The 26,732-nt window shown below is 42.3% G+C and overlaps 1 protein-coding gene across 4 annotated transcripts in view; it reads right to left on the bottom strand.

Moving 5' to 3' along the window:
* LOC135197733 (uncharacterized) overlaps positions 1-23,999 on the bottom strand; it is a 47,514-nt gene extending 23,515 nt beyond the window's left edge. For 2 of the 4 annotated variants that reach the window (XR_010310647.1, XM_064224785.1), the window contains exons 1-4: positions 14,206-14,680; positions 12,989-13,073; positions 9,412-9,598; positions 8,926-9,070 (exon numbers count right to left, since the gene is read on the bottom strand). Coding sequence is in view for 3 of the 4 variants with exons in the window: in XM_064224785.1 (XP_064080855.1) it covers positions 8,926-9,070; positions 9,412-9,598; positions 12,989-13,073; positions 14,206-14,591 (803 nt within the window). In the remaining variant the exon portion in view is untranslated. Of the gene's footprint in view, positions 1-8,925; positions 9,071-9,411; positions 9,599-12,988; positions 13,074-14,205; positions 14,681-23,841 lie in introns of those variants that run through there. The other 2 variants (XM_064224786.1, XM_064224784.1) reach the window with 2 other exon arrangements.
* Between the last annotated feature and the right edge of the window lie 2,733 nt (positions 24,000-26,732).

Raw genomic sequence — 26,732 nt, 5'->3', positions numbered from 1 at the left:
TGAGGATGGAGGGAGGGTGGGACTGGAGAATAGGTAAGGGATGGGGGGTGGTTGGGTGGCTGGAGAATTAGTAATGGGGGGTGGGGGAGCTGTTGGTTAAACGGACTCTCATTTAATTTGATCCTGACGATAAGGAAAGCAAAAATCGACACTGATGCTCTAATCAGGGAAGGGTCAGGATAATACAAAGCTGCAATTACTGGAATCAGGAACAATGCTTGTTAAACATGAAAAAGAATGAATAACAATTATAGTGGATGTAGCCAAATGAAGATTAGTTTGGTGCTCATTTTCACAAACAAAAAACTAATCAAATTCAATTCAGTTTCAATTAAAATTGTATTAAAAATAAAAAATAAATTAATGGACAAGGACGCAAAAATAGCAAAATGTATCTTGAATTCATTGAACTGACAAATCCACGGGATCATAAATAGCCGACAAATTCAAGACTGAGGCGACAAGAAATCCAATCATGAATCCCACGAGACAAAAGCCTGAAATGAAAACTCATATCGACAGCAAACTATTCCTTTTTATCCACTCTTGGGTTGGTATATAAGGACCATCAGGGTGGTTAAGGTGTGTTGTTACTCGGATGACTCGAGTTAAATACCGGCCAGAGAAAATTCCATCTAGGCTACTCTGGTGAGAAGTAACTCGAATAAAAAACAAGTATGGGTGACACACTGGATACATTAGTTCCTTTATACATCTGGTGGTCTATAATTTTTCCCCAAACCCTTCCATATCGTAACCTGTCAATGGCTATCATAATTGCCTTTATGGAATTATATTTATAGGTCTTGGTATTTGCGGTTTATAATTTCATTACTTTATAGATGGATTGTGTAAATCCAAAGTGTATTTCCATTCAAATAACGTTCTGAAATTGACACCTAATAATGATCAACCACGAACAAAAGTGGGATCCCAGCAAGCGCCTGCACAGCCACACCTGAATGGAACAAAGGTTGATGATTATGGTTAATAAGGACTGAATATGATTTTTACCATTACTATTTTTATTGCTCTGTTACTATACTATTTTTCTATTTGTTTAACATCGACTCAGTTCACTGGTAATGTGAACTATTATTCATATATGATTAACATATTGTCTACAGTAGTGATTGGAAAATATGAACATTGGCATTCAATAGCTCTACCATTCACATCCATCATTACAAGGCAAACAGGCTTCATTGCTGTGTTACCAGACCATTATCATGAAACAGAAGGGGGCTGGGTAAAGGAACACTTTGAGACAACTGTACCATCCGGCAATATGAATCCATGGTCAAGAGAATTATTTCTAAAAAGCTTAACTAGATGTAGAGCATCCACAAACACATATAGTATTTGCTGTTGTCTATTGGATTAATAAAGGACCTTCCTCGTGGTAGCCTAAGGCGCGGTTGAGTTGACGTCACGCTCTAAGGTTGAACAATATTAACAAAATAGTAAATGAAACAACAAAGCTTTTCACAATAAAACTTAGCACAAATGATTAACAAAAATCATTCATCATTGCGGTGATACACAGCTAACTTGATGTAGAGGGAGGTAGCATTTATATTTTTTAGGAATAATGAATGAATGATTTTAAGTTATCAGGTGTCATGGTATTGTTGAGGAGAGAAGAAGAGACAGTGGAATCTTTACTATAGTATGTACGTAAAAGCAGTACCAATTCACATAAAAAATTATATTTCACAATAAATTTAACATAATGATAAAACATGAAAACAAATGCAACACGGAAAAAAAAACGCTTGCTCGAGTCAGTGTTCGGTACGCTGAGAGAGAGAGAGAGAGAGAGAGAGAGAGAGAGAGAGAGAGAGAGAGAGAGAGAGAGAGAGAGAGAGAGAGAGAGAGAGAGCGGCTCTGCTTCCCATTGACTTATTAGCTGATCTGGGATGATTATTCCCCCACTTCTTTCAATTATACTCGATCTGCCCAAATCACTTTTATTTTTGCATTCTTGACTTATTACTTATTTGTTTGTAAAATCCTCATGTTTGTTTTAAATCTGCCGTTTGCCAACAGTAAGTTGATGTATTGTGGCATAATTAATCTATTTCGTGCGCTTAAGAACCAAGTGCAAACACGCTGATTACTCTCTCTATCAAACACAATCAGACACACACACACTATCCATTCCTTTGTATACCTAATGTGAATAAAATGAAATTTTCATTATTAAAATGAAGTTTTATTGTATACTTACCGAACAATTATAGAGCCGTGATTTCCACGAGCGGCAGGATACTAAATTCAAATTTAGCGCGTCGGCGTCGCCAACACTGGTGGTGATGAACGTCATCTCCTCCACTCGCGGGAGAACCAGGTACAACTGCCCAGGTGAATCCAATTCTTTCTGCCCGTCCGTCCACCTAAGGGAGGAGGTGGGTATAATCATAATTGTTCGGTAAGTATACATAAAACTTCATTTTAATAATGAAAATTTCATTTTTATTGTAGTGTCTTACCGAACAATTATAGAGCTGATTACACATTTATGGAAGGTGGGATTCAGTGGACCACTAGTATTTTTAAATGGTTACATTTATTGCAATACCAGTAAACACTCAAGGTGTGTTGTTGACCTTACCTTGTAAGAGAGCTACAGCAGACTGTTACTGCCTCTGGTCGGTGCTCTTCTTACTAATGTAGAGGAATTGGAATTTGACAAAGTTAGCCTCTACAGGAGTGGAATCCTTCCGTAGTTCAAGCGAGTCAAGGCTGACTGACGGAGGATAGTAACAACAAAGATTGCCCTTGCCCTGGGCTAAGACCAGAAATTCAATCATACAAAACATTTGTCACCAACCAGATTTTAAAAACACATATACCCAACCATTGTAAAATCTGACCTAACAGATGGTGAGTATCCCAGGTACTCCCAGTACCCCCAGCTTCCCTTGAACTCGACAACCTATTCAAGGTGAAAAGTTAGCATAGAGGTGACGACCCCTGTGCCGTTTCTCCCAACACCATGCCAGAAACCGCCACCGGACCTAACGTTTTACAATTCTCGAAAACCGTTTCTATCTCTTTGAGATAATGACTCGCAAAAACCGAATTCGATCTCCAGAACGTGCTCTGAAGAATCGAAGCTAAAGATAAATTCTTTCTGAATGCTAAGAAGTTGCCACTGCTCTAACCTCGTGAGCTTTAAACTCTCAGAACGGAAAGATTGTCGTTCTCGGACTGCGAGTGAGCTTCCCTGATAAGCTCTCTAATAAGAACGATATAGCATTCTTAGAAAGAGGACGAGAGGGATTTTGAACCGAGGTCCAGAGCTTAGAAGATTGTCCTCTTAATTACCCTTAGTGGCAAACAGATACTGCTTAATAGCCCCTGACTGGACATAAGAGCCTTTCCTCCTCCTCATGTCCAACCAAATCAGATAAGTTCCTTACCACAAAACTCCTCGCCAAGGATTAGAAGGATTCTCATTTTTGGCTAGAAAGGTCAAAGATACCGAAAATACAGCATTGCCTTGAGAGAAACCGACTCTTTTGTCTATAGCGTGCAATTCGCTGACACGCTTAGCAGAAGCTAGTGCAATAAGAAAGAGTGCCTTCTTAGTCAAGTTCCTGAGTGAGAACCGACTTCAAAGGCTCAAACGGTGGCCCCTGAGGAACTTAAGCACCACATCTAGTTCCAAGCCACTGTATCTTGCGGGAGCTTAGTGGTTTCGAAAGACCTAATGAGGTCCGACGATCTGAATTGGAGGAAATATCCAAACCTCGATGTCGAAAAACCGAAGAGAGCATGGCTCTAATATCCTCTGATCGTTTGAAGGAGCCAGTTTCTTAGAGTTCCTAAGAAATAGAAGAAAATCTGCTATTTCTGTTAAAGAGGTCGCAGAAGTAGAGACTTTAGCACTTCTACACCACTCTCTGAAGATTCTCCACTTCCCTTGATAGAGTTTGTTAGAAGACTCTCTCCTACAACGAGCGATAGCTTCTGCAGCTCTTCTTGAAAATCCTTTCGCTCTGACAAGATTCCGGACAGTCTGAACCCTGTCAGAGCTAGAGCGGACAAGTTTTGGTGGAACCTCTTGAAGTGAGGTTGTTTGAGAAGCCACTTCTCTGGAGGAAGAAGTCTGGGGAAGTTCTACTAACAACTGGAGAAGGTCCGGGAACCTCTTTCCTGGGCCAAAAGGGAGCGATTAAACGTTAGCGTTACTTGCTTGTGGCGACATGAACTTGTTCAGCACCTCTCTTATTAGACCGAACGGAGGGAATGCATAAGCTTCCAGACCCGACCAATCCAACAGCATTGCGTCCACCGACCAAGCTAGAGGATCTGGGACTGGCGAACAAAAGAGAGGAAGACGGTTGTTCCTTGATGTCGCGACAGGTCTATTGACGGTCGTCCCCAAAAGGCGCCAAAGTTTCTGACAAATCTTGTTGTCCAAAGTCCACATCCATCCAGAGGTAAACACTTGCTGTTGACGACTTAAACTCGTCCGCCAGGACGTTCATCTTTCCCGGAACAAATCTCGGGACTAGCTGAACCTTCGCTTCGTTTGACCACAGGAGGAGATCCTTGGCTACTTCGTACAGAGAGAAGACTGAGTCCCCCCTGTTTCCGCACGTACGAGAGAGCCGTGGAGTTGTCGGAATGCACTGCCACTACTCGACCTTCTACTAAGCTCCGAAACTGTCTGAGCCCAAGAAAATTGCTAACAGTTCCTTTACATTTATGTGGAACTTCTTCTCCTTCTCCGACCAAGCTCCTGAAGTCCGTGATTTCCCAGTGGGCTCCCCAACCTGTGTTCGATGCGTCGGAAAAGAACTGTAGGTTCGGGAGGATGGGTCGTAAATCTAACCCTTCTTCCAACCTTGCTCGAGAGAGCCACCACCTTAGGTCCTCTTTTATTTGATCTGTGACAGGAAGGTAATCGAGTCTGGTTGTGTCTTCCGCACCAAGAGGCTCTCAGGAAAAACTGCAGAGGTCTCATGTGCAGTCTTCCCAACGTCACAAATTTCTCCACTGACGTCAATTTGCCCAGGAGCCTCATCCACTGATTTGGCAGAACTTACCTTTTTGTCCAAGAACTCCTGAACTGTCTCCAGGACAGCCTGAACCCTCTCGGGACAGAAAAGCCCGAAAAACTTGAGCATTCAGAATCATCCCCAAATAAAGGATGCTCTGAGATGGAACCAACTGGGACTTCTGTTTGTTGACCAGAATTCCTAACTTTCTGGCAAGATCCAGAGTTGTTCAAGGTCCTTCATGCACCGACTCTCTGATTCCGACCGGAGAAGCCAATCGTCCAGATAGAGGAGATTCTTACTCCTAATATGTGGCAGCCAGCTTCCTATCGGGGATTAGAACCCTGGTGAAAACTTGAGGAGCGGTTGCTAGTCCGAAGCAAAGCGCCCGAAACTGAAACACCTTGCCTTCGAAACATGAACTCAGGTACTTCCGAGATTCGCGATGTATCGGAATGTGAAAATAAGCGTCTTGCATGTCCAGAGAGACCATCCAATCCCCTGTCTGATGGACTCCAGAAACCGACCGAGTGGTCTCCATATGAAATTTTGTTTTCTGGACATGCAAGTTCAGGGCGCTCACATCCAAAACCGGCCTCCAGCCCCCATGATGACTTGGGAACTACAAAAAGGCGATTGTAAAAGCCTGGAGGAAAATCCCCTTCTATCTGTTCTACTCGCTTCTTTGAGAACAAGCGCTTCCACTTCTGCGGCTAGCGCCAGAAATTTGTCTGAGCCCGGAGAGTATGCCTGGAACCTGGAATTGGCACAGGTGAGAGCGAGGGAGGTGAAACGAGAGGAATACGATAGCCGAAAAACTTGAGTACTTGCACTACCCAGGCTTCTGCTCCTCTGTTTTCCCATTCCTCCCAAAACAGCGCCAGCCTGGCTCCCACTGGTGCATGAAGAACCGAGCTTTCATTTGGAAGGTTTGTTAACCTTGGCCGAGGCCTTAGACTGAGGTCGCAAATTCGACTTCGGCCGAAAGAAGCGCTTGGGTTTTCTCCCTCGAAAAGGCGCTTGGGGTCAGAGGAGAAACCGAAAGGAACAGTCTCCACAGGAGCTTTAGGTCTCTTAGTAGACTGTGCCAGTAAATCCGAAGTAGATTTCTTATCTAGCGCAGACGAAATTGACAACACTACATCGTCTGGAAAGAGGTTATCTTTCACAAAAAGGAGCAAACAAGAGAGCAGACTTTCTGTTGGGACGTAACCCTTTTAGAAGCAAAGGAGCACCAAAGTTGCCTTTTCTTAAGTGTACCAAGGCGATGAGTGAAGCTAACTCATCACATCCATCCCTAATGGATTGTCCGCACAGGACAGAACACCAATCCAATCCTCCGCTAACTCCTGAGAAAGAGAAGGACAGTCTTCGATCTTGGCCGCTAAAGCGCCAATAGTCCAATCAAGGAAGCTAAAGACTTCCAAAAGTTTAAATTGATTCTTTACAACGTGGTCCAACTCAGGCGCTGTAAAAGAAAACTTTATCGCTGCGGCGAAAGCAGACTTCTAGAGGAGTCGATTAAACTGGAGAAGTCTCCCTGGGAGGAGGCAGAAACTCCCAGAGAAGGAGCTTCCCCAGTTACATAAAACCTATACCCTACTTACGAAGCAACTTAGAGGGAGGGTAAGCAAAAAGAGCCTTCCCTAAGTCTCTTTTCATAGACATCCATTTTTCCGTCTCTTTCAACGAATGTCTAACGCTTTAGATAGAACAAGTTTTGGGAGGAGAGGGTCTGAAGTTTTCCTCTCATCAAAAAAGTCGAAGTTGGGAGCGCGGGGCCGCTTTCCTCAAAATAATCTGGATAAGATACCAGAAGAATCTAAGGAGACGTGAATAACACGAGAGGTGATGTGAATCCTCCTCCTCTATTCTTCTTCATTCTCGATACCGCCGAAGAAGTAGACGGAACTACAACCGGATCTGAAGGTTTCGAACCACCCTTGGACTCATTCATCCAGTTGGTTAACATCTCTAACTGCTTGCGCAAAGGCGCCAGAGACGAATCAAAAACAGTTAACGTAGGCTTGGAAGAGCCTAAATGTTTCAGCAGGAGGCGGAAAACTACTTGCGCCTCGCTCGGAGCCGCGAAATCGAGGCGAAACAGGCGACGCATCAGGCGTAACAGACGAAAAAGCGCCTAAAGAAAACACCCTTAGAACTGCTAGCTACAGCGCTAAAACCACAATCTCTACTAGTAGATGGAGCCGAAAAAGGCACAGATTGAGGCGCGAACGACGCCGCTAATGGCGCGCGCAACCCTACTCTCAGTCTCCTTATACCGCTTGACTGGAGGAGGCGAAGAATCGGCGCCTGAACGCCTCTTTAAGGGACGCGAAACGGGCGAATCTCGCCAAGAGCGCCGCGCGACCGGAGACGAATCGCTTGAATCATTCGAAAGGCGTCTGACCGCAAACACCTTTCCAACGCTTAACCGAGCCCTGTTGAGGCGCAACAGGCTCAACAAGAGAGGCGCCTGTCTGTGGGCAAATCCCGATCGACTCCCTTGGACTTCCGGTATGTCTTCTCCCGGTGCGGGGGAGCTGTGGACAGTGACCTTTGTCTAGGAGACGTGTCAGGACAGACAGACGCACCCTCAACTACACTCTTACCTGAAGCCGCTTTCTCCAAAAACGTCTTAACTGAATTACCAAGTTGCAAACCGTATTCGCTAGTACCGAAAATTTCTGATACTAGCCTCGATTCCAGACTGGCAATGGTGTCGGAAGAAACTACACGGGAAGCCGAGAGCGGGATTAGTAGGAGGAATAGGAGGTGTAGTTAAAGGAGACATAACAATTTGAGGAGAACAGAAGAACAGAAGCATCGCAAGACGAAGCGGAGCTAAGTCTACTTTCCCTAAGCGCTGCTTTCTAATTCTGTCTTTAGCTAATTTCTCCGAGTATGAACTAAAAAACTTCCATTGAGAATCAGTCCAATCACTACACTCGTTACATGTTCGATCTGCTGAACAAACCTGTCCCCTACACTTACACATTTAGTGTGAGAATCATATTCTAACTTGGATAATCTAGTTTTACATCCTGAGATGCAAAACCTAACTCCCGACGGACTAGAATCCGACATGGCAACGCCTAAATAAAAAGCAAAATAACAACAACGCCAAAAAAGAGTACTTCACCAATTCCGAAGATCAATTTCACAAGAAAAAAGCGAAGCAAAGTCATCCAACCGCACGACCACCGATGTTCACCGGACGCCGGCAGGAAAAGAATTGGATTCACCTGGCAGTTGTACCTGGTTCTCCCGCGAGTTGTGGAGGGAGATGACGTCATCACCACCAGTGTTGGCGACGCGACGCGCTAAATTTGAATTTAGTATCCTGCCGCTCGTGGAAAATCACGGCTCTATAATTGTTCGGTAAGACACTACAATAAAAATGTATTTTGTTATCAACCTTTGCATACTGCAATCAATTCGGTTTGCTCAAAAGGGTTTCCGTCTCTCCTCCCTCCATCCCCCAGCCAGCCAGCGCCATATTTACCAAACAGTTCGTAAATCGTACACAGAAAAAATAAAATTTAGAAAATTTTACTTCATATAGCGTACTGTTTCATTACTTTACACTCAATTTAACTTTTGGACACATTAATAATAGAAAAAATGTGAAAAGGGGGACTTTTTGGGTTGGCTGGAACGAATTATCCTGATTCCCTTTATTTCTTATAGGGATATTTGTTTCATAATTCGAACAAATCGTACTTCGAACAGCCTTCTGGGACGGATTAAGTTCGAAATACGAGGTACTACTGTACACTCTTATGGACGAAGAAGGAGGCTATTCTAGGCTGTGTCTGTAGATAAAATAAATTTATCTAATTTTTTAATAACAAACTGCTCACAAAGCAATCAACTACTAAATGTTTAGAGTGAAACATTTCATCACAATTCCTACCTGTATGCAAGCTTATTTGCATATAAGCCCAGAGACACAAAGAGGATTGAAAAGAAGATGCCAACTGTCCCATCGACAATAGTTGTCTTAGTATAATCACTTGCAATATCATAACACGTAAACCACGAATTGCACAGAACATATCCTGAAAAAGTAGTCTGATTAAGTGGCTTATACAATTAATAAAATCTCAGCATACATAAGTATAGGACGAGATATAAAGTACGGTGAACTGTACCCCAACCAAAACATATATTGTCATATATAATTTTCCTTGCGTGATACGTAGTTATTTCAAGGGCAAGTCAACTTCATATTATAGGGCATTTGTTACTAAATATTTGAGAATGTATAGTCATTCATACATACATACATACATATGTATAGACTGTCAATAGTTACTGTAAACTTTTATTCATTCACAAAACACAAAATGATTAAATTCCAACAGCAAACAAATAATAGTCAAAACACTGCTTATCTTACCTATTGCAGTTAAAAATGTGAGAGTGTACAACACAGTAGCAACAATAAGCCGATCATTAACATTGAGTTTGATGCCCAAACACTTGGCAATTGCAAACCATAACCAGAAGGGCAGGCGCCTTGATTGCCGGACGCTCCGACCAGTAACTGGGATATGTTGCGACTGCAATCCCTCTCTCGCAGTTACCTGTAGTTTAGAGCAAGTGAGTTTTTATATACCTCACAAAAACAGTCCCCAACTCACAAGGCTTTTTATTTAATAAGACTACAAAATTCAGACTCAAAAGCAATGCTTCTGAGAGCCAGGCTTTGGAAGTTTTCTTGTAATCAAAACAACTGAAAGTACAAAATGAAGTCTTACCACTTTAAGCAATGTAACCATTGTGATAAGGCAATGTTTATCAACATCTCAAAACAGCACTTTGTGATATTGTCCCTAGACAAATCCTTTTATATTAGTCACCAGAACTAAAGACAAATCACTGTACTCTGAAGCATAACACTTTGTGAAACCATAGCCAGTGCTTGTATACAAATTAAATAAGAATTGTTTCAACTCAAATCAAATAAGGAACTCTACTTGCCAGCCTTTTTTTTTTAAGTACAAATTATTAGATGTATGGAGATAGAAATGAAGTTTTTATTGTAAAACTAATATTGTAATACCTACCTGAACACCTGAACTAGCCCTGGTCACTTACCAGCCCGAACCATCATTTATTAAAATTTTACCAAATTCTTTGGTTAAAATAAAAATAACGATCAGTGTTGCCAAATCTCCTGGCAAAACACCCTCGTTACCTAGTTACCAGCCCACCGCTAGTAGCCCTGCCTCACGGGCCGGTCACACCTGCCCTCTCACGTCAATCATAACTCAATAACTCTGTATGAGAGGGGAGGAGGGTGGGAATCATTCAGGTGTTCAGGTAGGTATTACAATATTAGTTTTACAATAAAAACTTCATATTGCAATACACCCGGAACACCTGAAACCTTTTGAACTAGCCCGATTAACAACATTAATTTGGAGGTGGGGGAATCAAATCTGCCGGCCCTCCACGTACTAGTTGTCAGTCAATATAATTGAGTACGCGAGTCAGTCTCAAGTTCATTTGTCACTCGTTCCAAGCTAATCTCCCGATGTGTGGCCTTCTAGGCCTGCCATATGTGGAGGGAAAAAACTCCCTGCACCTCTACCCTAAGGTCAAAACTCATTGAGTGCGGAAGGGATACAAACCTGCCTTTCCTCTCAGCTGGCTATGTGCCTCACCTGAGTAGAGGAAAAAACTGAAGACCTCCCATGTGGCTCTCGGCCTCTCCAAATGTATGAGGGAATCTGGAAGACTCCCATGTGGCTCTCGGCCTCTCATGTATGGAGGGAATCTGAAGACCTCCATGTGGCTCTCGGCCTCTCATGTATGGAGGTTCCAACTGAAGACCTCCCATGTGGCCTTAGGCCATCTCATGTACGGAGGAGACAAACCATGTCCATCGGTGCGTGTCTGCGACGGTGTCGTCGATCGTAGTGATGTCCTCTTGTAGTTGTTGTACCTGCCTGTCTGTTACTCTGCCTGGTTGGCACTTGAAAGAATACCCTCAGATAGACCTAGACATGTTCTTTCCTATCTGTCCTAATACTAAAATCCTCTTGTGAATAATCATATCATGAATACCTTATACATATTCCTAATAGTCGCTCCCTACTCTAATACTAACTCAGACAGCAAGATTGTTGGGTTTAAAAATAGAATTTAGGCCAAAGGCCGGAGTATTGGGACCTATGAGGTCAGTCAGCGCTGAAGGGAAATTGAGAAAGTTTGAAAAGGTGTGAAAGGAAGAAAAACCTCTGTTGCACTGAGTCCAGTGTTAGGAGAGCGTGGAAAATAGGATGAGAGAATATGGAGAGAATATGAATCATAAAAGAAAGTGAGAGAGAGGAGAGAGAGAGAGAGAGAGAGATGAGAGAGAGAGAGAGAGAGAGAGAGAGAGAGAGAGAGAGAGAAACACAATCGTCTAGGATAAAGAGAGAATATAAAATCAGGGAAAAGAGAGAGAGATAAAATCAGGGAAAAGAGAGAGAGATAAAATCAGGGAAAAGAGAGAGAGAGAGAGAGAGAGAGAGAGAGAGAGAGAGAGAGAGAGAGAGAGAGAGATCGAGAGAGAGAGAGAGAGAGAAATTACGACGTCTAATATCTCCACCTCCGCAATTGCAGCAAGTTAAAAGGGTATTATCTTAACGATAATACTCGTATAACTCCGTACAGCTATGAACAACCAAACGAGAACTTGTTGCTAATGCGATCGACTCCTATAACAACATCACTTTATTGTATTGATCAGCGTGTGACAGTAATCGAATCGATAGCAGCTGAAGCTAATAAGCAAAATTACGTTCATCAGCAACCTGGACAGAAGTCCCGAGCTTTTGTATGAATTCCAACGCAGCCGTGGTAAAGAAACTAATAGCATGAAAGAGCTCATTACTGTTGTTTTCACACAGACAAAGGATTAATAACGTATATAAAGTGTAAAGTTCGTAATACCTATGAAAACGATCCGTGAAAACGAACGGAATCCTAAATTTAACGCCATCTAACCCGAGGGAAAAACTAGCTTCCAATGAGACGTATCAGTCAAATTTTGGTCTTAAATTACATCGTAAGACGAACAGTATGACTTCGTTACATAAGTTAAGTATCCAGATATTCATTAATATGCTAACTAAGGACAAAAACATTAGCCGAGACCAAGTGATATGGTTGAATCTGAAGCCAAGGAGAAAAAAAAAAAATAGACTAACCGGCATCCTTGTCTGTCTAAACCACACCTCCTTACAATAGTGCTGTTTGACGACAAGCTAGTGTAATGAATTTAATTGAAAAGTAATAAAATAATTTTATTTAAAGGTAATTAAATTAACTTTATTAGGCCTAATATTAATTTCAGTTGTCATTGTAATTTGATAATACGACTGGTAATAATTTGTAACTGTAATTGACATAAGCTCAATGTAAATACTGACGGCAATAATCTGTTAAACGTATGAAGACGTCATACATACAAATTCCTTATATACTGACATCTGATTATATGCCCCAAGATAGATACCTCATTGACTATATTAAATGTCAACATAGTTTGAAGACAGTCTCCTAATGACAAGGTATTAAGAGCAATCCAACCGTAATCCAAAGGGATGCGTAATTCGTCACCAAAATCAATCAAATCAAGGTGCAAATGAAGGCCGGGCAAGACCAAAAACGGAGTTCGCTGTGGATACATCTGTACTCCACCGCGAACGATAAGTTGATTGACGTGGAAGAGGGCAGGTGTGACCGGCCCGTGAGGCAGGGCTACTAGCGGTGGGCTGGTAAACTAGGTAACGAGGGTGTTTGCCAGGAGATTGGCAACACTGATCGTTTATTTTAACCAAAGATTTGGTAAAATTTTAATAAATGATGGTTCGGGCTGGTAAGTGACCAGGGCTAGTTCAGGTGTTCAGGGGGTGTATTGCAATATGCACACTATGATATATATTAGTATTCATACCCAATACTTACCTCTCAATACAACTTACTTGTAATGCATTATCTGTGCGATAGTATTCCAAGGAAGCTAGAGATTCTGAGCGGTGTCGTGACATCACTGAGCTTATATCAGATCTGTAAATGGCAATTAAAATTACACTATTACTATATCATAAAAATGCAACAAAACCTTAATATTAAATAAATAAAACAGAAATGCTACTACAGTACATATATTGTACATCTAAAAACAAATCTTTCCAAGTGATAAGCATTTACCTTTTCATGTAATATAGTAACAACAATGTAAATATATCTTTAGTTTTAAAACACGAGCTCACTAATAAAAAGGGCCAATGCCCAAAGAACATTATAAAATATACTTCAATTCACAATAAGCTATGAAATTCTCAGCTCTTACACCAAGTGAACCACAGTCTTCATTACACTGAATATATCTATAATAAGCTTTGTCAATTATGCATGTAGCTCTTATCAATTCAAGAGTAAGATGATATATTCAATCCACTGATTTTTTTAATGATGTAAACAATAGATTTAAATAAAAAATAAATTGATTTCTTTCACTGCTGCTTATCAAAACTGTGCCATTACTTGTCTTCCAAAAACTATAACTTTATAGAACCAAAAATACTGTACACAACTACATACTCATGTCCCTTAATAAATTTTACATTTGCATAACCTCCTCCTGTGTCAATTTTGGACATTTCCTATGCAGATTCCACATTTTAGACTTCCCACTCAAGCTAAAGTTTTAAAGTCACAATAATTTCTTAGTATCTAACCTCTTTAAACTGGTTCCCTCAGGACCAGGCCATTGCCAAACTCCAGAAAATCCTGGATGACACAAATCACCCCTATAAAACCCTTATGAGAAAACAAAGTCTTACCACCTCATTCCACATATATTTTGCTGTGTTATCAAAAGCTGAACAATGCTTATGAATTACTCATTCATTAGGTTTAGCTACTTATGAAAATTCTGGCCTGCTCCCTAAAGTATTTCCCCGGAAATGCTCACATCTTAGGTTCTCCGAGGCTTAAACTACTTTAAAAGGTGGAACGTTCACCGTGACGAACTTTTGCGAGCTCAGAACATCAGACCTTTACTCTTCCCAGAATAGTACCTGGTAAAGGGGCTGAGAGATATACTAACGCTTGTATGAAAAAATGTTTTTTTTAGCATAACAAAAACCTACCTTTGCATGAGAAGACTTTTCATATGAATGACTATGTTACTTACAGAATTCCATCAGGTTCATCCATATCAAATGATGTACAGGAGACATAACTGCTACCCAGTGGATCATCAACTAAAGATCTCTCTCCTTCACTGGTTTTAATATTAATTTCACTTCCAACTGCATAAGACAAAGTAAAGATACTCTGCCTCGAACCTGAATTTTGATCTCCTTGAGGTAACCCCTGGTCATTACTTTCGAGAGTTGAGTCAACAATCAAACCAGTGTCTACATTTTGGCCTAAAATCTGTCTATTAGCTTCATCATGACTTTCTGGAGCTGGGGTGTGCTTTCCACCCAAAACATTCTCTGATAATGAATCGAAAATGCTCTTTTCATGCATAGTAGACAAATCAAATTCATCACTTTCACTTAATTTTCCTGACATCTCTAATTACACTGAATTCAGGTCAGGTATCAAAGTTGTAACTATTGCTGACTAGCTAGATGTTAATTCAACCACTTGTCAGTCCAAAACTGATGGCTGAATGCTTCAGAGAATAAATTCCAACTACTGTATCAACTTATCACATAAATATGTTTGCCCACAAAAGATAAGACTACCCACACAATGAGAACAAACAAGTATCAGTAAACATTATCCAGTATATACTCCCTTATCAAGGTGTATGACTAATAAGAAAATTATGATGAATTACAGTATGGTAATGGCATACTATACTGTTTCAGTGAAATCAATAAAATACAACTGGAATTCAATTTAGACTTTGTCTTTAAAATTGTTTGTATTTCTAAGCATTCACCAAAACAGTTCTAAACACATGATCTGATAAATCAGGATTTGCATGCCACCTACCAACAGACAAAGATTTGAATGTCTCAGAGAACCAGAACTGTGATTTGATTTACACCGAATTACCAACTTCATGGCGATGAGAAACATATAAAGATATGCAAAACATGCATTAATCAAAGATTTCGAGAATAGATGGTCAACAATGGGATAATTTAGTTACCGAATTCACCTCAATACAAGTATAGATAGTAAAATTATTATGTGGAATGTGCAGTGCAAAGAAAAATAAAGAGGTGGAATTAAAATAACATACATGATTGTTTTAAAACTGACAGCAGTGACTAGGAAACTGCACATCTTGTATATTATACATGAAAAATTATGTCTCAGTATAATGACAGTTCTGCAATAGTATACTATTTGACATTAACTAGGTCATGAGTCAGTTGAGCATGTCATGAATAAATTGTGTACCATGAATTGTATTTAGTTTCAAAACACTGATGAATCATATAGAAACACTTAGGAACCAGGGTCAGTATCTAGAATGACAATCAATTATAATTCTCAAAATCTCCAGTTTTCCCATTGAAAATACATACTTAATCTTGATCACACGAATTTTCCACCAGTGTCTATTTGAGTGTGCCTTTGTATTTTTATCTCTCATTGTCTATTCATCTCCTTCGCACAAGTATAAAGATCCCAAAGTGAAAGATAATTCAGGTTAGTATGCTGTATTTAAGGAACTGCATCCTGTAACCGAATAGTTGGTCAGTCATTACAGGACAGTAGAGCCCTCAAGGGTGCAGTATGTTAGTTTACAGTAACCTACAGGAGGCTTAAAAAATAAAAGTGGGTACTTATGGACTTGTGGGAGGCAGGCAGCATTGGGCCTGATAGTATTTATATACATATGTATGTGTGTGGATATGGGGTAAAATACCGAATAGCCACCTGTGCATTTGCGTGACCACCTTCCTGAAAAATGATATTGTTATGATACAATAAAGTTTCATACATACTTACCTGGCAGATATATACATAGCTAAGACTCCGTCGTCCCCAACAGAAATTCAAATTTCGCGCCACTCGCTACAGGTAGGTCAGGTGATCTACCGGCCTGCCCTGGGTGGCAGGACTAGGAACCATTCCCGTTTTCTATCATATTTTTTCTCTTCCACCTGTCTCCTTGCGGGGAGGCTGGGTGGGCCCTAATCGTATATATCTGCCAGGTAAGTATGTATGAAACTTTATTGTATCATAACAATATCATTTTCATACAATCAACTTACCTGTCAGATATATACATAGCTGATTGGCACCCTTCGGTGGAGGGTAAGAGACAGCTACTTCTGGAATAGACAGGTAAACAACATATGTTGTAGGTATAAATAAAACCTTGGTTCCTACCTGATAGGTGGTAGACTTTGTGGCTGTAGCCCAGGAGTCTGCATCACCTCAAGAAAAACTTTAGCGAGATATGTGATCTATGGCCAAGAGTTCTTGTGGGTCTGCTGAAGGGGTCTTATCCACTTACTCGGCAGAGCCTGAAAGGACTTTGTCAATGGGTGCTGATCCACTTATATGACAACACGCCTTATGAAGGAGCACACAACCAATCCCGACCACCTGATCCTAACCACCATGTTAGTATTAAAAATTGCTCCGAGTTATCCCCAAACTCTTCACAACAACCTTAACTCTAAACCAAATTGCACATGCACATATTAATTTTCCAAAAAAAAATTTATGATACTCTTCTAATAAAAGATATCACAAGAGTTCCTTACAGAACGAAAGTGACTGGCCGCCTGTGCGGCACCTGCACCTGCTCAGCAGAAAGTCTAGAACATATCTATTAGACTTATGTATTATTTAAGGATTGGTGTTAGCTCCTGTACCCAGGATTGTGACCCGCAGACACTGAAAGGACCTAAAGAAAAAAATTTTTCGTAGGTCACACGAACGTCCTTTAAATAGTGAGAAGCAAACACTGAATTACACCTCCATATTGTCGCTTCCAAGATATTCTTTAGTGACATATTTCTCTGAAAAGAGAGAGACGTAGCTACTGCTCTCACTTCATGAGCTCTTACTCTCAGGAGTTTGAAAGAGTCATCCGTGCAAGCCTTATGAGCGTCAGTAATGACGTTCCTGACAAAAAAGGCTAAAGCATTCTTGGACATAGGTCTTGATGGATCCTTCACCGAGCACCAGAGACCTTGTCTAGAACCTCCCAACTGTTTCTTTCTCTGCATGTAAAACTTTAAAGCCCTTACTGGGCAAAGAGACCTCTCCGTTTCCCTGCCGACGAGACCCGATAAGCCTTTAACTTCGAAGTTTCTCGGCCCCTGCCGACGAGACCCGATAAGCCTTTAACTTCGAAGTTTCTCGGCCAGGGATTCGAAGGATTTTCATTCTTCGCCAAAAATAAATCTTTGAATGAACAGATGGCTGAATCTAGATTGAAACCCACTTTATCACTAAGGGCGTGCAGCTCACTAACTCTTTTAGCCGTCGCCAGTGACAAAAGAAACAAACATTTTCTCGTTAGGTCACGAAACGAGGCCAAATGCAGAGGTTCAAATCTCGCTGAGGACAAGAACTTCAGTACCACGTCGAGATTCCAGTTAGGGGGAGAAGTAATCTTAGACTTCATGGTCTCAAAAAGATCTAATCAGATCATGTAGATCTCTATCATTTCCCTTCCCAGATCTAGGCCTCTATTCCTAAAGACGGCCGAAAGCATACTCCTATAGCCCTTTATCGTGCTAGGAGAGACGAGATTCCTCTCTCAAAAATAACAGAAAATCAGCGATTTCTGTTACAGAGGTACTGGAGGAGGACAACTTCTTCGACTTGCACCACCTTCTAAAAACTTCCCACTTCGATTGGTAAACTCGGATAGTGGAAGTTCTCCGGGCTCTAGCGATCGAGCTTGCTGCTTTGCGAGAAAAGCCTCTCGCTCTGACAAGTCTTTCGATAGTCGAAAGGCAGTCAGAGCGAGAGCGGGGTGGAGGTTTTTTGAATGAAACCTCTCGAAGTGTGGTTGTCTGAGAAGATCCTTCCTTTGTGGGAGGGATCTGGGGAAGTCTACCATCCACTCCAGCACCTCCGTGAACCACTCTTGAGTGGCCAAAAGGGGGCTATCAGGGTCATTTTCGTCCCCTTTGATGTCACAAACTTCCTGAGCACTTGCCCCAGAATCTTGAATGGAAATGGAAATGCGTAAACGTCTACATGAGACCAATCTAGAAGGAAGGCGTCTACTGTTAGAGCTCTGGGTCTTCTACTACTGAGCAAAAGACTTCCAGTCTTTTTGAGAGGAACGTGGCAAAGAGGTCGACATGAGGAGTCCCCCAAAGAGACCAGAGATTCCGACAAACTTCTGAGTGGAGGGTCCATTCGGTATGAATGACCTGGTTCCTCCTGCTCAGGCCTGTCTGCTCTCACGTTCCTTACTCCTTGAACAAACCTCGTCAAAAGAGAGATGTTCCTTTGAGATGTCCACAACAGAAGGTCTCTTGCGAGCTCGTATAGGGCATACGAGTGTGTACCTCCTTGCTTTCGAATGTATGCAAGGGCGGTTGTGTTGTCCGCATTCACTTGGACTATCTTGTTCCTCACTAAAGGTTCGAAGCTCTTTAGGGCCAGGTGTACGGCAAACAGCTCTTTGCAGTTTATGTGCCAGGACACTTGAAGAGCATTCCAGGTGCCTGACACCTCCTCTGTTTCCCAAGGTTGCTCCCCAACCTTTTTCCGACGCGTCGGAAAAACAATACAAGGTTTGGGTTCTGAGTTTCTAGGGAAGTACCCTTGTTTTCCTTCAGTGGGAGTAACCACCATTCTAAGTGGCGCTTCATCCAAACTGGAATGGGAAAACTGTCTGAAAGAAGTCCTGTCTTCATGTTCCACGATCTTCTGAGGAAGAACTGAAGCAGGACGGAGATGAAGTCTTCCTAGAGGAAAGAACTGTTAGAGTGAGGAAAGTGTCCCTAATAGGCTCAACCATTCCCTCGCCGAAGTACGTTCTTTCCCTAAGAAGAGAGAGACTTTCTTTAAGCCTCTCGTTAGTCTCTCTTGAGAAGGAAATACTCGAAAACCCTGAGAATCCATCCGAATCCCCAGATAGACTAAGTTCTGGCTGGGATCAGTTGGGACTTCTCGAGGTTCACGAGCAATCCTAAGGTCTTTATCAGGTTTAGTGTCAAAGCAAGGTCCTCCAAACACTGTTTCTCTGACTTTGCTCTGATGAGCCAGTCGTCCAGGTACAGAGAGATACTGATACCTTTCAGGTGAAGCCATCTCGCCACATTTTTCATAAGGCTCGTGAAGACCTGAGGAGCCGTAGAAAGGCCGAAACACAAGGCTCTGAATTGGAAGATCCTTCCCCCCGTCATGAAACGGAGGTACTTCTTCGACGAAGAATGAATCGGGACGTGAAAATAGGCATCCTGGAGATCCAGAGACACCATCCAATCCCCTTGGCGAAGAGCCGCAAGGACTGATGCAGAAGTCTCCATGGAGAACTTCTGTTTCTGAACAAACTTGTTCAGAGCGCTGACATCTAGAACTGGTCTCCAGCCCCCCGAGGCTTTCGCAACCAAGAAAAGACGATTGTAAAACCCTGGGGAGCTTTGATCCAGCACTAGCTCTATTGCTCTCTTGTCCCACATTTGATCCACCATTTGTTGAAGAGTATCTTTCAACACAGGGTCCTTGTAATTGGCGGACAATTCCCGCGGAGTTGACGTCAGGGGAGGATTGTCCAGGAAAGGAATGAGGTATCCTTTCTGTAGAACAGACATTGACCAAGCGTCTGTATCTATGAGAGTCCAGGCTTCCGCAAACCCCCGGAGCCTGGCACCTACTGGTGTTTGGAGGAGCGTCACTTCACTTTCCCCTTTTAAAGGGACGGAAAGAAGCTCTACCTCTCTTCTCAGTCGCTTTCCTTTTAGAGGGAGCTCTAGAGGGAGGACCTCCTCGAAAGGGCTGAAGAGGCGTAGAAACACCTTTCTTGTCTCCCACCATCACTGGTCTCTTTTTCCTGGACGATTGAAGGAGAAGATCCTGTGTCGCTTTCTCTGTCAGCGAACGGGAAATGTCCCTCACCAACTGCGAAGGGAACAGAAAGTCAGACCTGGGAGCGAATAACAAAGCTGCCCTTTGCGAATGCGAAACTGCTTTCGTCAAAAAAGCGCTAAAAACAGATCTCTTCTTCAAGAGACCGGCTCCAAATAAAGAAGAGACTTCCCCTGAGCCGTCCTGTACCGCCTTGTCAATGCACGACAAGATCGCAAGGAGTACGTCAGGATCGAGTCCTTCCGAGGCATGGGCCTTCTTGGCCATCACCCCAAGGGACCAATCTAGGAAGTTGAAGACTTCCAAAATGTGAAAAAGTCCCTTGAGGAGATGATCCAACTCCGAAAGACCCCAAGTTATTTTAGCCGTATGAAGGCTATGTCTCCTGGATGCGTCTACCAGACTGGAAAAGTCAGCTTCAGCCGAAGCCGGGAGAGTGAGCCCCATATTCTCCCCAGTCTGGTACCAAATACCTCTCTTGCCCGTAAGTCTAGCGGGAGGCATGCAGAACACCGTTCTAACTAGCTCCTTTTTGGTTAGCATCCAGCTATCCAGAGACTGAAGAGCTCTCTTTCATAGAAATTGTCGGATTCATCTTCAGAAAAGCCGACGATTCGGCGTCTTGGAGCATGAAAAAAGCTTGGAGATGAAAAAAGTGAGCGAGGAGAAGGAGGAGCGGCAGGGGTCAAGGCATCTCCGTATTCCTGAAGAAGGAGAGCTGTCAAAACTTTATATGAGTTAGACAGCCCTTTCTCTGCCGTGAGTCTCGTCTTCTGAGTCCTCTTCCAAGATAGGATCAGAAGGAGAATTCAATTCTCGTTCTGGGTCTTCCTGCCCAATTACTCTCTCTGCGGGAGACAAACTCCTAATTGGAGAGGGGCTAAGAGCATGTACAGAGTCCCTATGAAACAAATCAGACAGTCTCGCGCCTGGTTAGCTCCTCGCGCTTGGCTGGCGCCTCGCGCCTTTCTGGCGCTATATCCTTGTATGGATGACGCTTGTCTGGCGCCTGGCTGAATCCTCGCGCCTGGCTGCATCCTCGCGCTCGGCTGACGCTGCTGGCTTGGCAGACGTATCACGTCTGGCTACATCCTCGTGCCTGTAAAGTTGCTCGCGCTTATCTGGCGCTTGAATCCTATAAGACGCTTCTCGTCTGGAAGAAACCTCGCGCTTGACTGGCGCCTCGCGCTTGTCTGGCGCCTCGCGCTTGTCTGGCGCCTCGCGCTTGTCTGGCGCCTCGCGCTTGTCTGGCGCTTCATAATCGTCGTATGAGTCTCTATCGGAAGAGATCTCAAACGCCTCACGTCCCACAGGAGCCTCACTCCTGGCGGGAGAAGGAAGACGAGACTTCTTGACAGGAAGCCTCACGTCTTTTCTACGAGGAGGATCCTTCGAAAGGACTCCTACCAAGGCGGATAACTGTTCTTGTACAGCCAAAATAATCCTCTTGGAAGCTTCTCCGGCGTCTTCTTGAACGGGAGAGGGAGGACCGCGAAGGAGTTTTGTCCAAGCCCAGGGGACGTCAAAACCCTCTTAGCTTTCTTGATCGAGGGAGGCGCTTCTTCCGAAAAGCGTTCGGGGCTTGAATCCAACATAGGTTCTTTCCAGTGCCTTTTCAGGGGCCTGGAAAGGTCCGAATCCTTCCACCCTCGTTTAGGAGAGGGAGAGGCGGACGAAGAGAAGCACTCTCTGAGGACGCTTTTCCTATTGTGGTCCTGAGCAGTCTGTCTAATTACAGAGCCTGCTGAAGGGACGCCTGACCGGGGGGAATTCTCCACAACCTCCGTACGGCTTTCGACTTTTCTTCTCCTCTGGGCTTGGGAGCTTGAAAGAGGTCTAGGCCTGGGAGCGTCGCAGAGACGGTCAGACGCCCCCTCCACAACACTGGGGGCACTCACTTCACTAAAATAATCACTTTCACAATCCTTACCTTTCATGGCAGCCATTTTGGATTTCATCCTATGAAGTGTAGCTTTCAGATCAGCAATATCCGAGGCCGAATCGAATGTAAAGCATGAATGTAAGCCTGATACAGAATTAGAATCAAATGCATAGTTTAAAGAAGAGTTAGAATCATTAAAAGGCTCAATAGGCCTTGTACTACCCGCACCCTTAGATGCAGCCCTTCTGACTCTATCCCTCTCTAACTTCTTCAAGTAAGAAGTTAGAGTCTTCCATTCCTCAACATTCAACCTCTCACATTCATGACAGGTGTTAGAAATAGAACAGTCAAAACCTCTACATTTGCGGCATACAGTGTGAGGATCAACCGAAGCCTTCGGTATCCTCACCTTGCAGCCTACATTCACACACTCTCACACAACCACTTGAATCAGACATTCTTGAAGAAAAATCAAAAGCAAGTCCAAATCCAGTCCACAGTAGCGAATGCCAAAACAACGATCCAGGTACGTCACCAAAAGTCCAACAAAAAGATGATCAATTGTCTAGAAAAGCGAATTCCAGTCAGGAGGTAGCAGCAACGATGTTGATACCACCGGCGACAGAAAAAAATATGATAGAAAATGGGAATGGTTCCTAGTCCTGCCACCCAGGGCAGGCCGGTAGATCACCTGACCTACCTGTAGCGAGTGGCGCGAAATTTGAATTTCTGTCGGGGACGACGGAGTCTTAGCTATGTACTATATATCTGACAGGTAAGTTGATTGTATGAAAACAGAAATTATGGTCTTAATTTGTGACTTGGGAAAATAACGCTCCAAAACTTAATTCAAGAGGAAAGTAGAGGTCTCAAGGTGTTGCTTCAACGGACGCTGGCTCTCGACTAACGTCTGTCCTGGGTTACAGGAACCGTTAAAAGTACTTTTTCGGGACGGTGGTCACGCTATGTTAGAGGCCAGCCAATCAGTGTTTTACCCTAGGCTACAGCATTAGGAATTGATGCTGGTAGGCTATAGGTATACCTAGTATGTCCTGAGCATAATGAGTGGCCCGTAGATGGACAGGAATGATGGAAATTATGAAAAATAAATCAATCAATCAATAGATTACTGTTTTCTCTCTGTCTCCAGAAGGGAGATACCTAGTAGGTAGGTACACCCATCCTGGCCATTCTTCAAGGCAGCCAACATCCCTGCTATAGGGTAAAAAACTGCATGGTACAAGGGTGAACCATGTACGATCAATGTGTACAACCCCAAGAAAAGTACATTACAACGCGTCCTGACACCGGAGTAGAGGTTTTTAGCTCTGTTTCTCACCAACAAGAAGTCGCGTCTGATGCCCATCTCCGATGTCAGGACGCGTTATAATGTACTTTTTTGGGGGTTGTACACATTGATCGTACATGGTCCACCCCTGTACCATGCGGTTTTTTACCTTAGCTACTTATAAAACATAACCAGCTTATTCTCTTTGCATCTGAATGGGTTAAATGCCTCGCTAATGTTAATGGAAAAATAAAACCATCGAGAGAAATGTCACAGGAAATGGCCGATAGCTTATGGGAGGCGTCAACCGTAGGTAGGTACCTAGCCTTTACCTAGCTAGTAGGACTACCTAGTATAGCCTAGTATTCGTCTCCATGTTAGGTAGTAATGTCAACTACACTACAGATATTGATGAGAATCTACTCCAGTTAAAAAAAGTCATGGTAATTTACAAAACAGCGAAGTAATTCTCATGCTAAATTACTAATACCTAGCAATGTAAGACAACCACTATTAAATACGATAATTAGGAATGCCAAGACTCGAGACAAGGACGTCACTGTATTCTAGTACTAACTACACAACAAATTCAAGGTTAAATTCCGATTAATATTAATTCAACTTACGTTCTGAAATCACAGGCTTGATTTTTTCTGTCTTTTCATGAGTTTGTACCCGGTATATTTTTAAATACAGGCGTCCTGGTATCCTACAGTTTATTTCCGTAACAACAAAAACACCTGTTGAAGTTTGGGCAACGGGTGCGTTCATATCGGGCGTCGTCACATCTGTCAAACAACCGACAACATAGTTGAAATATCAGCATACACGAACTTATCCCCTATGAAAACGACATTTACATATTTAATAAATTACTAAATAAGGTTTTTAAGTGATTATAGATGGTATAAATTTTAAGTTTACCGATGGGAATACAATAGTGCCATAATAGAACGTTCCCTTCGTTCGATTCCATCATTCACGTTGGCTTTAGACGTCAAATCTTTACGGTTCGAGTCATGTGATGTGGAAAACTTGCAATTTTTCTATTTTAATTAGGAAAATAAGTCAATAAAAATATATTTTGTAAATATCAACAAACGTTATAAACAAACTATCCGAGGGATGGCCCATGGGTGTACTATTTGCAATCTCTGAATTTCTTCTCAATGAAAATTATCTGAAACCAGGGACAATAAAAATTTACGTCTTTGGCTAAAATTAATTATCTAAACACTAGAAAATGATCCCTGTTTGTCTGTAAGTGGAAGCTGGCATTCACCCAACATTCCAATACTCCCGAGCTAAGAATACCGGTCACTGTAAGTGATTAATGTCTCTTCTGAGAGAACAAAGAAAAAAAAAGTTTATGGTTTTCCCGAAGCCAAAATCATGACTCCAACAGTCAACACCTACTAAACTCACCTCTGTGCTGTTTTTACGTGCTGCTGGCATATGACAGGCTTAATATATACCAACCTGCTATCCACTTCATCTGAACTTATATAAATGTTGCACGAAAACCGGAAGTACATTTCATTGCAACATGTTCACTCGCAGATGTTTTATTCGTTTTAAATCACCTGCCAGATATATTTCCACTACATAATCCCCAAAACATACACATTATTATTTGTGTGATATACCTCTTCCATGATATCTATCCCAACACATACTCTTCCCATAAAATACTTACCTTTCGAATACACTATCTTGCCATTTCTCAGCCAGTAAGCTCTTATGATACATACAATGAAGAAACCATTTATTCCCCAAGAGCGTCTAAGTGTTTAATTTCATTCGTGGTCAATATGCAACCGTGATGGAAGGCTAAAACACATCTCTACTCAGTGAATCACTCATTTCTCTGTTCTCACTATCATCCATCAGAGTTATTCATATCAAAATGAATTTATCTGCATTCTTTTTACAGCTAATTGGTCTCATTTCCTTTATAGTTTCTTAAGTGCCGTCATGTGACTGCTTTTGGGACAACAGCTGTCACAAAGGCTCTCAAGAAGTGAAACACCTGCCTGTCGATAACCACCGATATTGACTGGCATTCACCATCCCACCCACAAAAACAGCTTTCCCAGTCTACCACCCACACAATAACCCTTCCTCAGCCTGCATTGCCAACCTCCTGAGAATGGTTTTCAAATTTTTATGAATTTATGTATATTCTATAAACTAATGTGGTGCTGGGGACTTCCCAGATAGTTTGAGTTCTAGATCAAGTGAAAGCAGATAACTGAAGGACTACTGTACAGAGAAGGTAAAACTGTTATTCCAGAAACCTGCCCACAACACCTTCAACATAATCCTGAAATTTAAATTGAATATTCATGACAATGATGATAGCTATGCGATGGCTTCCATATGCTGACATGCTTTTACTGTCAATAGATAAGGTCATACCATATGTACTGTGGATTCTGTCAAGTGTTAATTGTAGAAGTTACAAAAAGACACTCAACATAGTTGAACCAAAGAAGATGAAACACTTTGGATGTGAAAATATGAGAGTAACTACAAATACTAATCGAATGAACATTCAATATCTCAAATTGTGAATTAGAAGTCCCTGTTGTCAATTTTGTGTAGTTTGGTAATCTTTTCAAGATCACTGACATCCTGGCCTTTGACAGGTGTCTAAGAAGGGAGGCCGAACTCCCAACCCCAAAAACAAAGTCAGAGTACAGCACCCGAGTATAGGTAATTTTCTTCCCATTCTTGGTGTCCTTGGAAGTTCTCCATAATTGGTTGAAATTCCTCCTTTAATGATTTCTTTTTAAATCTCTCAGCTTTTCCATAATACAGGCAGTCCCCAGGTTATGACAGGGGTTCCGTTCATGAGACGCGTCGTAACCCGAAAATCGTCGTAAGCCGGAACATCATCAAAAATCCTAAGAAAACCTTACTTTTATTGCTTTGGGTGCATTGAAAACTATGTAAACTGCATTCGTATTGCATTTTTCATCCAAAAACCTTCAAATATTGATTATTTTGCATTTTTGGTGTCATATTATGGAGGAGTTATGGAGTTCCATTTGAAAAAGTCTGTGAGAGAGAGAGAGAGAGAGAGAGAGAGAGAGAGAGAGAGAGAGAGAGAGGGTGTAATTGTTGTATGGATAGTTAACGACTGTATTGGCTGTTAGTGAGTTCTGGCTGGGTTGTCTGCTGGTAGAGATCAGAGTTCTGTGTTTTTAGTGAGTTTTTCAGTCAGTCTTTAGTCAGAAGCGGTGAGAGACAGTAGTGTCGGCAGTGGTCTGTGAAGACATTGATAGCTATAGTCAGTCAAGTGGTGTGTTTTTGAATTGTTATTGGTTTGTTGCTGATTGTTGTTGGGTTTGATAGTAGTTGATTAGAGTTGTTGTGCCTGTGTTGGATTTGTTGTGCTTGCAAGTTCCTGTTGAGTTATATGTGAGTAGTTGTGGTTGAGGGTTGTTGTTGGGGAGCTGTTGTGGTTCCTTGGTGTGGTTGTGAGTTGTTAAGGGTTGTTATTGGTGAGCTGTTG

The sequence above is a fragment of the Macrobrachium nipponense genome, chromosome 21, assembly GCF_015104395.2.
Source record: "Macrobrachium nipponense isolate FS-2020 chromosome 21, ASM1510439v2, whole genome shotgun sequence".
NCBI lineage: Eukaryota > Metazoa > Arthropoda > Malacostraca > Decapoda > Palaemonidae > Macrobrachium > Macrobrachium nipponense.
This window is presented reverse-complemented; position numbering and strand designations above follow the sequence as displayed.